The sequence below is a fragment of the Tachyglossus aculeatus genome, chromosome 22, assembly GCF_015852505.1.
Source record: "Tachyglossus aculeatus isolate mTacAcu1 chromosome 22, mTacAcu1.pri, whole genome shotgun sequence".
Classification (NCBI taxonomy): domain Eukaryota; kingdom Metazoa; phylum Chordata; class Mammalia; order Monotremata; family Tachyglossidae; genus Tachyglossus; species Tachyglossus aculeatus.
Window position 1 is genome coordinate 28,562,206 of NC_052087.1, and position 16,780 is coordinate 28,578,985.

The following is a 16,780-nucleotide window of genomic DNA, read 5'->3' on the forward strand; positions in this document are numbered from 1 at the left end:
GGGCTCACAGTCTAGAAGGGGGAGACAGACAACAAAACAAAACAAGTAGGTGTCAATACCATCAGAATAAATAGAACTACAGCTATATGCACATCATTAATAAAATATAGTAAATATGTACAAATAAAATAGAGTAATAAATATTTAGGAATATGTACAAGTGCTGTGGGGAGGGGAAGGGGGTAGGACAGAGGGAGGGAGGGGGACGATGGGGCGGGGAGGAGGAGGGGAGGAAAAAGGGGGGCTCAATTTGGGAAGGCCTCCTGGAGGAGGTGAGCTCTCAGTAGGGCTTTGAAGAGAGGAAGAGAGCTAGAGCTATTTGAGCGCAGGTGTGGGTGGGATCCCAATTGCCCATAGAAAGAAGGAAGCAGCTGCAGCTTAGGGTGAGAACATGGGGTGGACACCTAGAATAATGGATTTAAGGGACCCCCTGCTAAGCTCACATGTGGTATGGGGAAGAACCCTCCTACCTCCCACTTCCAAATAGGTTTTATGACACCAACATGGCAGGATTACTGCTCCCATTCCTGCAGCTTAAGCCTTCTCCTTTCAGATTCTCTTCCCGCTTTGCCAGGCCCATCGTGTCTGACATACTGGCTATTCTCCTCTCCCAAACCCAGGGCCCCCAGATCAGTGACAGGAAAAATAGATCACTATAGGGGTCTGCATCACTGCATCCTTGGGAAAGGGGCCCATGCCAGGTTCTGAGGTTTTCCCTTTGCCCTCACGCTTTCCCCCTACTCTCTGGGGCTAGTGGGGAGGATAGGATAGGGAGGGATGGAGGAAAGGGTACCAGAGACATGCCCTTTGATTTAGGATCCATACTGTGCCCTTATATGAAGGAGAAGCCATGTAGTCTAGTGGATAGTGCACAGTCTGGGAATCAGAAGGTCCTGGGATCTAATCCCAGCTCCACCGCTTGTCTGCTGGGTGACCTTGGGTAAGTCACTTCACTTTTCTGTGCCTCAGTTACCTCATCTGTAAAATGGGAATTAATACCATGAGCCCCATGTGGGACATGGACTGTGTCCAACCTGATTATCTTGTATCAACCCCAGTGCTCAGTGAAGTGCGCAGTAAGCACTTAACAAATGCCATTAAAAAAAATGGAGACAGACTGGACTCTAGCTTTTAGAGGCAGCTGGTGAGGGCCAGGTGAAGGTGGAAAGAAGTGCAACTTTGGCATTAGTTTGATCATATGAGGGGTCAGGGCATAAGGTCAGTTATGCCAGGCTTGGCGTACTTTATGCCAACCCAATTATCCACTCAAGTGCTTTGTAATAATAATAATAATGATGATGATGGCATTTGTTAAATGCTTACTATGTGCAAAGCACTGTTCTAAGCACTGGGGAGGTTACAAGGTGATCAGGTTGTCCCATGGGGGGCTCACAGTCTTAATCCCCATTTTACAGACGAGGTAACTGAGGCACAGACAAGTTAAGTGACTTGCCCAAAATCACACAGCTGACCATTGGCAGAGCTGAGATTTGAACCCATGACCTCTGACTCCAAAGCCTGTGCTCTTTCCATTGAGCTACGCTGTTTCTCTAATACACTCTACACTGCTTCTCTAATACGCAAGCACTCTAGTACAGTGCTTGCCACATAGTAAACACTTAATAAATACCACAATTATTATTATTATTTATGCTTACCATTGGTAATGGAGGAAGAGGAGTTGTAGAGCCTCAGACAACGGGAGGAAGTGGGGACCACTGTCCTTTGGCTGCCCACTCCCCAATGGCTGACTGCTTGCTCAATGTTGGAGACCTTCTTGTACTAGCGCTTGGCTGCCGCATCGAGCTAGCAGGAGAGGGAAGGGTTGGGTGGAACCCAGCCAGTGACTGAAGCGTGCACTTCTGGTGAGCTGTCTCAGGCTCTTCCTTGGGGCTGCCTGCATATGATTCCCAGCTGGATTTTCCCCTTAAGATGGGACCCCAGGGAGAATGTCCCCAAACGTTCACCTCCCTCCTGGTCCTCAAGAAGGTGGTTTGGCAGATCCTTATCGCCTGAGGTGGAGCTGCTGTCTCCCAAGGAGGCTAGTTGCTAAATGCCTCAGCACCTGACACCCAACTTTCCCTGCTCTACATTCAGGGAGGTGTTTTAAATGTTAGGATTCAGGGGAGGAATTGTTATCATCAAGAGCCCAGGCTCTGGGGCTCTCTATCTTGGCTCCTCCCAAACCAACCTTCTAGTTGTACCTTGCTCTCAGCTCTCCCACCTCTGTCCTCTTGCTCGTGGCTTGGAACTCTCTCCTTCCTTCCCTCCCGCATCTGACACCAGACAGACCACTGTTCTCCCCCACCCTCACCCCTCCACCCTCAACAAACTTTCCCCGATGAATTTTCCACCACACTAACCCATATCATCCCCTCGGCCAATTCTAGCACTTATGAATTTATTTACACCCTCCTAAACGGTCATGTATATGTGTTCATTTATTTGATTTATTTTGACCACTCTAGTTGTAAATATTTTTATGTTTGTCTCCCGGTAGGGTATAGGCTCCCTGTACTTCCTGTACTTCCCAAAAAAAGTTAGTGCATTGCAATACCCAAAATGAATTCTCAATATATGCTACCACTGTTACTGTTACTACTACTACTACTACTACTACTACTACTACTACTACTACTACTACTACTACTACTACTATCGGAATTCATTCATTCATTCAATCATATTTATTGAGCGCTTACTGTGTGCAGAGCACTACACTAAGTTCTTGGGAAGTACAAGTCGGCAACATATAGCGACGGTCTCTACCCAACAACGGGCTCACAGTCTAGAAGGGGGAGACAGACAACAAAGCAAAACATGTAGACGGGTGTCAAAATTGTCAGAACAAATAGAATTAAAGGTATATGCACATCATTAACAAGATAAATAGTAAATATGTACAAGTAAAATAAATAGAGTAATAAAGCTGTACAAATATATATACAGGTGCTGTGGGGAGGGGAAGAGAGTAGGGTGGGGGGAGGGGGAGAGGAAAAAGGGGGCTCAGTCTGGGAAGGCCTCTTGGAGGAGGTGAGCTCCCAGTAGGGCTTTGAAGGGAGGAAGAGAGCTAGCTTGGCGGATGTGTGGAGAGAGGCATTCCAGGCCAAGGGGAGGACGTGGGCTGGGGGTCGACAATGGGACAGACGAGAACGAGGTACAGTGAGGAGGTTAGCAGCAGAGGAGTGGAGGGTGCAGGCTGAGCTGGAGAAGGAGAGAAGGGACGTGAGGTAGGAGGGGGCGAGGTGAAGGAGAACCTTGAAGCTGAGAGTGAGGAGTTTTTGCTTGATTTGTAGGTTGACAGGCAGCCACTGGAGATTTTTGAAGGGGGGGGCGTAACATGACCAGAGCATTTCTGTACATAGATAATCCAGGCAGCAGAGTGAAGTATAGATTGAAGCGGGGAGAGACAGGAGGATGGGAGATCAGAGAGGAGGCTGATGCAGTAATCCAGACGCGATAGGATGAGAGTTTGACCCAGCAAGGTAGCGGTTTGGATGGAGAGGAAAGGGCGGATCTTGGCGATGTTGTGGAGGTGAGACCAGCAGATTTTGGTGACTGATTGGATGTGTGGGGTGATCGAGAGAGCAGAGTCGAGGAACACACCAAGGTTGCCGGCTCGTGAGATGGGAAGGATGGTAGTGTCATCTACAGTGATGGGAAAGTCAGGGAGGGGACAGGGTTTGGGAGGGAATTCCCACTGACCATGGCAATCTGCATATTTGGGGTGTCTTTAGGTGTTGACTTTGGACTCTTTTGAGTCTTGGATCCCCCTTTCCTTCTCCTCTTCCCCTCCACCTCCTCTTCCTTTTCCTCTTCCTTCTCCTCTTCCTCCTCCTCCTCCTCCTCCCCTGCATATTTCAAGTCACAGAGGGACTGGATATCAGAGTTACGCAGATCATTCTCCTTTCTCAGATTGTTTGGGCTGAAATAATAATCTTGTCCACACACCTGACATCTTCAGCTACTGACAGGCAGAGCTATCGGAATCGACAGCATTAAGCGTCCATAGCGTGCAGAGCACTGTACTAGTTACTTGGGGAACAAACGGAAAAGATTCCAAGACTCCTTCCCCGATTAAGCCCTCTTCTCTCTACTCCCTCTCCCTTCTGCGACATCTATGCACTTGGATCCGTGACCTTTGGGCATTTGTTATTCACTCCAACCTCAGCTTCACAGCACTCATGTACATATCTTTAAATTATATATTATAAATGATTTATTTATATTAATGCCTGCCTCCCCCTCTAGATTGTAAGCTTGTTGTGGGCAGGGCACGTGTTTGCCAAGTCTGTTGCACTGTACTCTCCCAAGCGCTTAATACAGTGCTCTGCACATAGGAAGTGCTCAAAAAATGCCATTGATGATGAAGATGAAGCTCTTCCTTCAAAGAGCTTACAGTCTACCACTACCTAGAAAGTTCCAGAGGGAGCCCAGTCGATTGACTCAGGAGGCCCTGCTCTTCCTGGACTGCTTCGCTCCTCTAGCCCACAAATCCACCTTGCTGCAGCTAAGTGGCCTTTGGGGCATATGGCTCCTGTTAGCCTCTCCCTCCGTCTCCAGATAATTTCCCCACTGATGTCCTTTAAAGTCAGATTCACAGCACAGGTGGAAATACATCCATGCCGGGGCAATTGAGGAGCCAAGGCTCATTGTCCACGCATGCCCTTTCATCTCCAACCCAGCCCTGTGTTTGACTGGGGTAAAGGACTTTGGCTGCTGGCTCCTGGGCTGTGAGCAGGGAATTGGGGGCAGGGGGTTATTCGTGAAAGCATTGTCCTCTACATGTGTTCAGAGGAATCTGATTCCTGGTACCATTTTCATTCATAACCAATCTCCCAGGCACAGACACTGAACTACCTTAATCACGACATTCTCGACCCTCTTGACCTTCCCTTGGGGGACACCCTGAGAAGAGGAGGAGAGAGAAGAGTGGTGGAAGGGTGCTAGATTTTGAGAATGGTAGTGTTATCCTTCGTGATTTCCTTCTGGACTCTTCCAGAGGGTGTCTTCCCTTGGTCCTTTACCCTCTCCTGTCCACCGCTCATATTCCCAAGTGCTCCCTGCTACAGCCCAGGCACTGATCTAGGGTGGATCAAACCACATACTCATCCCCTTCCTGGGATCCACCTCTCTGGGAGGGACTTAATTTGGGGGAGCAGAGCCAGACTAGAAACCTCAAGGTAGCCTGGACCCTGTTTTTCCTGGGTATTCATTCAGTTGTACATATTGAGTGCTTACTGTGTACAAAGCATTGTACTGTGCACTTGGAGGAGTACAATGCAACAGCAGACACATTCCTTGCCCACAGCAAGCTCACAGTCTAGAGGGGGAGACAGACATTAATATACAACAATCAATCAATTAATTAATTACATATATATGTACATATGTGCTGTGGGGCTGGGAATGAGGATGAATGAAGGGAGCAAGACAGGGCGATGCAGAAGGGAATGGGAAAAGAGAGAAGGACTTAGGCAAGGCTTCTTGGAGACTCTCAAGGTGTAGAATGAGAGGATCTGAACCACCTCCACCACGTAAGGGAGGCAAGGTTTCCAGGCCTGGGATGGCAGGGAGCCACTCAGTGCTAAGCCAAAAGTCAAATCCTCTCCTTCCTCCCCATGCTCAGTCACCCCCAAACTATCCCTCTCGAGCCAGCTCGAAGGCAGGTTCTGGGCTGGAATGCAGAGATCCCCTTCAGCTGCTTCTCCAGGGCCTGAGGCGTACAAGAGGCTACTGGCCTGGCCTGGCTGGACCTAGGGAGCTTTCCCCAGTTCTGCCCCTTGATCTTTGGGAAGGGATTCATCACTGCCCACCCTCAGCACTTACGCATATATGCATGTGTTCACTCAATCAATCAATGGATCAGTGGCATTTACCGGGCACTTATTCTTTACAGGGCACTGTACTGAGAGTCTGGAGGAGCAGCTGGTAGAGTTGGTAGGCACAATTCAATTTTATTTATTCTGTTGCCACCCCTGGGGAATATTTCTGTGTCCATTTCCCCATTAGAATGCTGGCCCCTTGTGGTCAGGGAGCATGATTTGTGCTGCTAGCACTCAGTACAGTGCCTTGCCTTCAGTACACGGGAATAAATTCCACGGCCACCACCACCGCTACTACAACTACACCTACTAGCGTGGCTTCACTTCACAGGCTTGGGATTCAGAGGACGTGGGTTCTAATCCCTGCTCAGCCACTTGTCTGCTGTGTGACCTTGGGCAAGCCACTTCACTTCTCTGTGCCTCAGTTACCTCATCTGTAAAATGGGGATTGAGACTGCGAGCCCCACGTGGAACAACCTGATTATCTTGTATCTACCCCAGCCCTTAGAACGGTGCTTGGCAGCATAGTAAGTGCTTAACAAGTACCATAATTATTATTATTATTACTAGTACTACAAGTTCAGACTGAAGGGCCATTTCTTTAGGAATTTGGGAGCACACAGTAAGCACTCAATAAATACTATGGATTGATCAAGAAATTGGGAGACTGTGCCTTTGGCCACCGTGTTCGGGTACAGACCTGGTATCTTTTCTTTATTAATTATGGAAACCCTCGAAGCCAGGGGTCATAAGCTGTAGCACAGAGCCAGTCAACCCGGGGACGCTCAGCAAGCTTTGGCTGCTGCTGACATTGTGGGCAGGGAATGTGTCTGTGATAATTAATAATAATTATGGTATTTGTTCAGCACTTACTATGTGGCAGACACTGTACTAAGCACTGGGATGGATACAAGCAAATCAGGTTGTACACCGTCCCTGCCCCATGTGGGGTTCACAGTCTCAATCCCTATTTTACTGATGAGGTAACTGAGGCACAGAGAAGTGAAGTGACTTACCCATGGTCACACGGCAGATATGTGGCAGAGCTGAGATTAGAACCCATGACCTTCTGACTCCCACACCCCACTTATACCCTCCCAAGTGGTTAGTACAGTGTTCTACACACAGTAAGTGCTCAATAAATACACTTGATCGATTGACTGAAGAGAGAATGTCATTTAATGGAAAGTGTGTGAGGCTTGGACCTCTGGGGATTCTCCTGAGACCCCCTCCAGATCCTGGCCTCAGCTGTGCTGGGTCACTGAGCCGCTCTGGTCCTCAGTTTTCTCACCTGCAAAATGGGGATAATTAGCATCTCTTTCTCCACAGCTCTCCCACCCCTACCTACCTCACAGGGAAATTGTGAGGACAAATGAGACACTTGATATGAAAGTACTTCGGGATAAGTATAGTGCTAATCAAGTTAAAGGCATTATCAGGAGAAGGAGACAGGGCCAGAAATACCTCCGCTGCAGTTGGCTCAGCGGCCTCAAGGCCCATGAGCCCTAGGGTACTTGTACAATTTGTACTTCCCAAGCACTTAGTACAGTGCTCTGCACACAGTAAGCGCTCAATAAATACAATTGATTGATGATTGATTGATTAGGGTGGTCTTCTGTCAGGAGCAAGAGTCAGGTGCATGCCCTCCTGGGGCGACTGCCAGGCTGGGCGGTGCCCATTTGGGCCACCTCCTGGAAGACACGATGGGCGATGATGGGCTCAGGGGGTGGTCACCTTCATTAGCATCAGCCACTACCGTGCTCCTCTCCTGTTTTCCTGTGTCAAAGATGGAGGAGGGTGGGGAGCGCGCCAAGAGAAGCAGCATGGCCTAGTGGATAGAACACAGACCTGAGTTCTAATCCCAGCTCCACCACTTGTCTGCTTTGTGACCTTGAGCAAGTCACTTCGATTCTCTGCCTCAGTTCCCTCATCTGTAAAGTGAGGATTAAGACTGTGAGCCCCATGTGGGACAGGGACTGTGTCCAACCTGATGAGTCTTATGTCTACCCCAGCACTTAGAACAGTGCTTGACACATAGTAAGCACTTAACAAATACCATCATCAATCAATTAATCAATCAGGTCCTGTTCTGGGGCCTCAGCAACCCTGCTGGAATGAATCTTGCTGTGGTCTAATCTCCAGGTAATTTATCTTCTTTCTCTTGTTGCCCCTCCGCCCCACTCTCTCCTCCCTCCCTCTCTGGCTTCCAGCACTTCTCTGATCACCTGGACCACTTCTCAGAGAACATGGAGGATTTCTCCAACGACCTCTTCAGCAGCTTCTTTGATGACCCCATTCTCGCCGAGAAGAACCCTCTCTTGGACATGGAACTGGACCCACCCACCCCAGGCATCCAGGCCGAGCACAGTTACTCACTGAGTGGGGACTCAGCCCCACAGAGCCCCCTCATGCCTGTCAAGACAGAGGACAATCCCAATGGTGAGTGTTGGGCCTGGACTGGTGGGGAGAGAACCTCCATGGCCACTGGCCATGTGTCAGATGGCAGACTCCTCTACTGGATTAGGGATGCCTGAACATCCCCATTCTCTCTTCCTTCCTTTTCCCCAAGAAGATTTTAGAAAAGTGCTTGGTACAGTGCTCTGTACACAGTAAAGTGTTCAATACCATCAGTCATGGTATCATAGTATCAAAACCATTGATGATGATGGTAGTGCACTAGAGATCTACAGCTGAACAGAGAAGCAGTGTTGCCTAGTAGAAAGAGCCTGTGAGTCAGAGAACCTGGCTTCTAATCCTGGCGCCCCCACTGGTCTGTTGCATGACCTTGGGTAAGTCACTTAAATGTGCCTCAGTTTCCTCACCTGTAAAATGGGGGTTCAGAGAAGCAGCGTGGCTTAGTGGGAAGAGCCCGGGCTTGGGAGTCAGAGGACATGGGTTTTAATCCCGCCTCCATCACTTGTCTCCTGTGTCACTTAACTTCTCTGTGCCTCAGTTATCTCATCTGTAAAATGGGGATTAAAAGTGTGAGCCCCACATGGGACAACCTGATTACTCTGTATCAACCCCAGTGCTTAGAACAATGCTTGGCACATAGTAAGCGCTAAACAAATGCCGTAATTATTAATGTCTGTCTCTCCTACTTGGACTGTGACTCCCATTTGGGTCAGGAACCGTATCTACCCTGATTATCGTGTATCTACCCCAGTACTTAGTATGGGGCTTGGCACATGCTAGTATCATTATTGTCATCATTATTATTTTATGTTAAGTGCTTACTATAAATCAAGCACTATTTTAAGCAGAGAAGCAGAAGCAAGTGTGGCCTAGTGGCTAGAGCACAGGTCTGGGATTCAGAAGGACCTGAATTTTAATCCTGGCTCAGCCACTTGTCTGCCATATGGCTTCACTTCACTTCTCTGTGCTTCAGTTCTCTCACCTGTAAAATGGTGATTGACACTGTGAGCCCTATGTGGGACAGGGACTGTGTCCAACTGGATTACCTAGTATCTACCCCAGCACTTAGTACAGTTCTTAGCACAGAGTAAGCACTTAACAAATACAACAATTATTATTGTCATTATTATTATCATTAATAGTATTATTATTATTAAGCACTGGGGTAGAAATGTAGTTTATTAGGTTGGACCCAGCTCCTGTCTCACATGGAGAGTCCAGTCTAAATGGGAGGGAGACAGTCTAAGTAGGAGGGATAGTAAGTGATCAACAAATATCACAGTTGTTATTATTAATAACAGAGCTGGGTGAGTGCCCCATAAGAGGACCCATTTAACCAAACACTCTAAGTCGAACTCGTTTTCAGAGAGGTTCCTGGCCTAGGAGGACGGTTCAGCTCCGGGGCTTTTGGGCTGTGCTGCGCCCCTGTGGCTCTGTGCCCGTGGCTCCTGGCACTGGCAGTGATCTCCAGCCCATGGAGGAGGGTTGGTGGAACCCTTGGGCTGTTGTAGAATTTGCCTCTGCAACTCTCCAAGAGGAAGGGGGTGGATTCCCTTTGAGGCTTTTTCTGCCTCCGGGCAAGTTTCCCACTTCCTCTTCCGGACCCTGATCCTCCCTGACTGTGGCAGGCCCCGCCAGGCTCCACTGGCTTCCCCACACTGCCACCCAGAGATTATTTTTAAAGCCATTTGCCTGTGGGCGCTTAGTTGGGGGCAGTCACTTGGAGGCCGCCCCAGCCCGGCCCTATAATTTGTGGGAGTGAGTGGGTGTCCTCTGAGCCCTAGGATGACCCGTAGCTCCTGTTCCTTCTCCTCCTTCTCCTCCTCTTTCTTCTCCTCACCCGGAGTCATTCACCAAAGCCCTGGGGAGAAGGAAGGGACAGATTTCTGATTGTGTTCTGAATATTAATAATAATTAAGCACTTATTATATGCCAAGCACTGTACTAAGTGACCTCGGGCAAGTCATTGAACTTCTCTGTGACTGGGGATTCGATACCCGTTGTCCCTCCCACTGTACCCGCCTAGGGCTCCCAAGTTTCTGCCGGTCCCCCTCCCCAGCTCCCTGGTGGGTCAACCACGGGCCAATCTCTTGCTTGGTGGGGTCAAAAGTGTGGGACCTACAGGGGAGAGGGCAGAAGCCACGGGATGCCAGCACTGGCTCCACTGCAGAAGTAGTTACTGGAGGCTGGCAGGTCCCAGTGATACACAGAGGAACAGGAGAGGGTTAGGCAGAGGAGCAGGGATATGCCAACAGCTGAGAATCGCTGCTCACTCTCATCCCTTCTAACTATTTTCACTCAAAGCAGGAGAGGAGGAAGTAGAGAAGCAGCATGGCCTAGTGGAAAGAGTTTGGGCCTAGGGGTCAGAATGACCTGGGTTCTAATCCTGGCTCTGCCACTTGTCTACTGTGTAACCTTGGGCAAGTCACTTAACTTCTCTGAGCATGTTACCTCATCTGTAAAATGGGGATTAATATTGTGAGCCTCATGTGGGACATGAACTGTGTTCAACCTGATCAGCTTGTATCTACCCTGGCACTTATTTCAGTGCCTGGCACATAGTAAGCGCTTAACAAATACCATTAAAAATATTTTTTTTAAAAGGAGCATGGTCCTGGGTTTCAGAAGACCCAGGTTCTAATCCCAGCTCTGCCACTGGCCTTCTATGTGACCTTAGACATGTTGCTTAACTTCTCTGTGCCTCAGTTCTCCTGTTCCCCCTCCTATTGTTATATTTTTCTCTCCCAAATGTTTAGTATAGTGCTTTGCACACAGAAAGCACTCAATAAATATGATTGAATTGAATTACTTAGACTATGAGTCCCACATGGGACAAGGGACTGTGTCCAATCTAATCCACTTGTATCTACCCCAACACTTTGAACAATGTTTGACAAATAGTAAGTGCTTAACAAATACCATAAAAAAGTGGCCCTCGAGGGTAATAATTGTAATATTTGTTAAATGCTTACTATGTATTAAGCAATGTACTAGGCACTAGAGTAGTAGTAGTAGTAATAATAATAATGGTATTGGTTAGATACAAGATAATCAAGTCCCACAAGGGGTTGACAATCTAAGTAGGACGGAGAACAGATAATGAATCCTCATTTTGCAAATGAGGGAACTGAGGCACAGAGAAGTTAAGTGAGTTACCCAAGGTCATACAGCAGGTAAGTGGAGGAGGTGGAATTAAAACCCAGGGCCTCTGACCATCAGCCTCCATATGCTGTCTACTAGACCCCACTGCCTCTCTCTTGCTGCTCCTAATATGGGGGTTGGGGAGGCCTAACATTTTGGTGGAAGAAATAAGTTCCAGGACCCCTGATGCTCCAAGACACAGACTCCCCATTCCAGAGGAAGGGGTCCCTCCTCCTGCAGCTGACATGCCTCTCCGTGTTCATCGCTCTTCCTCTCTGAGGGTCTGTCCCTTCCCTCAGGGGTCTGGGCAACCTGAGCCTGGTTCCTTCCTTCCTGCTACCAGCCTGCAACCACACTTAGTCAAGAAAGGACTCTTGAGGAAAGCTGTTCTCCTTCTGAGGTGGCAGAGGCGTCAGTCCAGCCCAGTCATTTGTTCATTCATATTACCATGTGCAGAGCGCTGTACGAGAAGCAGCGTGGCTTAGTGGAAAGAGCATGGGCTTGGGAGTCAGAGGTTGTGGGTTCTAATTTCGGCTCTACCACTTGTCAGCTGTGTGACTTTGACAAGTCACTTAATTTCTCCGGGCCTCAGTTACCTCATCTGGAAAATGGGGATTAAGACTGTTAGCCCCACATGGGACAACCTGATTACTTGTCTCTACCCCAGCACTTCGAACACTGCTTGGCACATAGTAAGCGCTTAACAAATACAATCATTATTATTATTATTACTAAGTGCTTGGGAGAGTGCAATTTAACAATAAACAGACACACTCCCTGCTCATAAGGAGCTTACAGTCTAAGAATAATAATAATAATTATGGTATTTGCTAAGCATTTACTATGTGCCTAGCACTGTTCTAAGCACTGGGGTAGATACCAGGTAAGCATGTTGTCCCACGTGAGGCTCACAGTCTTCATCCCCATTTTACAAATGAGGTCACTGAGGCACAGAGAAGTTAAGTGGCTTGCCCAAGGTCAAATGCACACAAGTGGCAGAACAGGGATTAGAACCCACGTCCTCTGACTCTCAAGCTAATGCTCTTGCCACTAAGCCAACTGCTTCTCCTAAACAGCTTCTTCTAAATCTAGAGGGGTCCTCAGGGATTCCCTCTCTCACTCTCTCCCAGTCAATCAATCAGTTGTATTATTGGGTACTTAGGCCAACCTTAAATTCCTGATCTTGGCATTGAGGGCTGTGGGCTGCTTTTCCCAACCCTTCCCCTGCTTCTCCTGTCCTGTGCTAATAGAAATAATTGTGGTATTTGTGAGGCACTTACTATGTGCCAATCACTGTACTAAGTGCAGGGGTAGATACAAGACAATGAGATTGGACATAGTCTCACATAGGGCTTGCAGTCTAAGAGGGAGGGGGCAGGCTTTGAGTCCCTATTTTACAGATCAGGAAATTGAAACCTAATTGAAGGTCACCCAGGACACCAGTGGCAGAGCTGGGATTAGAGCCTGTATTTTCCGACTCCAGGCTTGTGCTCTTTCTATTAGATCACACTGCTTCTCACGACGGCACGCTGCTTCAATCAGTCAATGGCATTTACTGCAGAGCATGGTACTAAGTGCTTTTCAAGAACTAAGGCCAATCAGAGCCACACCTATAGTGCTGGAGAGACAAGCAAGCAAGCGGGAAAGAGGCTCTTAGGAGATCAGCGCAGCCCTCCAGCCCGCCCATTCATTCATTCATTCAATCGTATTTATTGAGCGCTTACTGTGTACAGAGCACTGTACTAAGCGCTTGGGAAGTACAAGTTGGCAACATATAGAGACGGTCTCTACCCAACAGCGGGCTCACAGTCTAGAAGCCCAGCTCCCCCTCCCCAAAGGAGTTAAGATCAGGACTCCCTATTTCCTGGCTAACCCGAGGAAGAAGCAGCAGGGATTTCTGCGATACACGCAGCCAAACTGAACACCACTCTGAGCCAGCCCCCACGCTAACCCTTCTTAGGCCTAGTGGATAGAGCCTAGGCCTGGGATTCAGAAGGACCTGGGTTTTAATCCCTGCTCTGCCACTTGAGGTCACGGGATCTCATCCCGCCTCTGCCACTTGTATGCCGTGTGACCTTGAACAAGTCCCTTAACTTCTCTGTACGTCAGTTACCTCATCTGTACAATGGGGATTAAAACTGTGAGCCCCATGTGGGACAGGGACTGTGACCAACCTTATTAGCTTGTCTCTACCCCGGCACTTAGTGCAGTGCCTGGCACATAGTAAGTGCTTTACAAATATCATAATTATTATAATTATTTTTATTATTGAAGGCACATCTCCTCCAAGAGCCCTTCCCTTCTAAGCCCTCCTTTCCTCTTCTCCCACTCCCTTTTGCATCACCCTGACTTGCTCCCTTTATTCATCCCTCCTCCCTGCCCCACAACAATTATGTCCATATCTGTAATTTAATAATAATAATAATCCTGGTATTTGTCAAGCGCTTACTATGTGCCAAGCACTGTTCTAAGCGCTGGGGTAGATACAAGGTAATCAGGTTGTCCCACAAGGGGCTCACAGTCTTAATCCCCATCTTACAGATGAGGCAACTGAGGCCCAGAGAAGTTAAGTAACTTGCCCAAAGTCACACAGCTGACAAGTGGCGGAGCCGGGATTAGAATCTACGACCTCTGACTCCCAAGCCCGGGCAAGTCACTTAATTTATCTGGGCCTCAGTTACCTCATCTATAAAATGGGGATTAAAAGCGTGAGTCCCATGTGGGATAACCTGATTACCCTGTATCTACCCCAGAATTTAGAATAGTGCTTGGCCCATAGTAAGTGCTTAACAAATACCATAATTATTATTCTTATTGTTAATAATAATAAACTGAAGCGACATAATTCTGCTTCGCATAATTTACATACCTAATACATATCTGTAAAGTACATATTTGTAATTGATTTATTCATACTAATGTCTGTCTGCCCCTCTAGACTGTAAGCTCATTGTGGGCAGGGAATGTGTCTGTTTATTCTTCATCATCAATCGTATTTATTGAGCGCTTACTATGTGCAGAGCACTGTGCTAAGCGCTTGGGAAGTACAAATTGGCAACATATATATCATACACTCCCAAGCGCTTAGTACCATGCTTTGCACACAGTAAACACTCAATAAATACAGTTGAATGAATGAAGCGCTAAACAAATACTATTATCATTATTATTATTCTCTACATTTTAGTGCCTTCTAGTGTCCTCAGCACCTGCCAAGACTCAGAGTGCAACCAATGCACAAGCTTTAATTGTGCAATTTATTTCTGCTCTGGTTGACATCATCGGAGGAGCTCCTGGAGGCAGGAGGGTGAGAAGGTCTTCCACCCCTTTATTGAGGGCTTTCCTCTGTCCCTCTTTCTCTTTCTTCATAGCTCCCCTCTCCTCCGCTCTCCTCCAGTCCCTGAGGCCATCCCGTGTGCCTGGTTGGAGTTAACGTCTGTTCCGGTTATTTCCCCAGAGCTGGAGAATGGCATGTGGTCACTGGGGCACAAGCTGTGTTCCATCATGGTGAAGCAGGAACAGAACCTGGCACCCGAGCTGGCGGGTGCCACCCAGCTGGCGGCCCCCGCAGCCCCCCTGCTCAACCTGAACCCACTGCCCAGGCTGCCTATCCCTCAGGAGGTGAGTGTGGAATTATCTCCCCCCAGCAGGGAGAATGGGGAGGGATGAGGCGGGGTGGAGGGGGTGGCCGGGACCACTCAGGGCTGGATTGTACCTCCCTGTGAACCCTATGTGGGACAGGAACTCTGTCCAACCCGATTTGCTTGTATCTACCCCAGCACTTAGTAAAGTGCCTGGCACTCAGTAAGTGCTTAACAAATACCATAATTATTATTATTGTTGTTGTTAATAATAATAATAATGATAGCATTTATTAAGCGCTTACTATGTGCAAAGCACTGTTCTAAGTGCTGGGGAGGTTACAAGGCAATCAGGTTGTCCCACAGGGGGTTCACAGTCTTAATCCCCATTTTACAGATGAGGGAACTGAGGCCCAGAGAAATTAAGTGACTTGCCCAAAGTCACACAGCTGACAAGTGGTGGAGCAGGGATTCAAACCCATGACCTCTGACTCCAAAGCCCGGGCTCTTTCCACTGAGCTACGCTGCTTCTCCAGTGTTGTTGAAGGCACATCTCCTCCAAGAGGCCTTCCCTTAATAGGCCCTCCTTTCCTCTTCTCCCACCCCCTTCTGCATCACCCTAACTTGATCCCTTTGTTCTCATTATTCTTACTATTGCCGATTCGTACTTCCCAAGCGTTTAGTACAGTGTTCTGCACACAGTAAGCACTCAATGAATGATTGAATGAATGAATGAATATTCATCCCTCCTCCCAGCCCCACAGCACTTACATATTTGTAATTGATTTATTTATATTAATGTCCGTCTCCCCCTCTAGACTGTAAGCTTACTGTGGGCAGGGAATGTGTCTGTTTATTATTATATTGTACTCTCCCAAGCGCTTAGTACTGTGCTTTAAACACAGTAAGTGCTCAATAAATATGGTTAAATATGGGGGCTTTCTCGGGTTTTGAGGTCATCTTGCAGCATTCTGCAGCCTAGAGCTTGGAACAGGCCAAAGAGTAACTGACTTAACCTCCTGAACCATCAGTGATCTTGATAAATACCATCAGTGGTATTTATCAAGAGCTTACACTGTGCAGAGCACCATACTAAGCACTTGGGAGCATACAGTACAACAGGGTTGGTAGACATGTTCCCTGCCCACAAGACATTTACAACCTAGAAGGCACTGTGTAGTAGGGAGCCTGAAGTATAAACCAGCCATCTTGAATTGCTAACCCCCTACTGGCTCCTACCCCTCTACCTTCATCCCCACCTTCACCCTCCCATCTCCCCTATACTAAAAAAGCCTTCTCTGTATCCCACTGCACACTCCAACTATTTACTCACCTCCCTGCTCCTGTTCCTGTCCAAACTCCAGGTTGTGTACAAATCTGCTACCCTCACTTTCTCTCCTCCAATTCCCTTCTTGACCCACTACGATCTGGTTTTGGCCCTCTTCATTCAGCTGAGGCCTTACTCTCCAAGGTCACAATTGTCTTCCTGCTTGTCAAAGGTCATATGGACTCTATTCTATCCCTCCTTAACCTCTCAGCTGCTTTTGACACTGGTGAACCACCCCCGTCTCCTAAAATTTTCTTCGGACACAGTTCTCTCTTAGTTCTCTCGCCTCTCCTTTGCAGTATCTTTCGTTTTCTCCCCTTTTGCCTGTCATCCCCTAACTGTGAATATCTCTCAAGGCTGTGTTCTGAGTTTCTACTCTTCTCACTTTATAGTCACTCCCATAGGGAGTTCATCAGCTTCCATAGCTTCATCTATTACCTGTGTATGGATGACTCATAAATCTAACTGCCTCGCTCTGACTGCTCACCTCC

At 47.9% G+C, this 16,780-nt stretch overlaps 1 protein-coding gene across 1 annotated transcript in view; it reads left to right on the forward strand.

Moving 5' to 3' along the window:
• The window catches only part of CREB3L1 (cAMP responsive element binding protein 3 like 1), a 71,498-nt gene that overhangs the window by 31,096 nt on the left and 23,622 nt on the right, over positions 1–16,780 (forward strand). The window contains exons 2-3 of the mRNA XM_038764297.1: positions 8,036–8,264; positions 14,839–15,002. Of these exons, the coding sequence (XP_038620225.1) occupies positions 8,036–8,264; positions 14,839–15,002 (393 nt within the window). The remainder of the gene's footprint in view (positions 1–8,035; positions 8,265–14,838; positions 15,003–16,780) is intronic.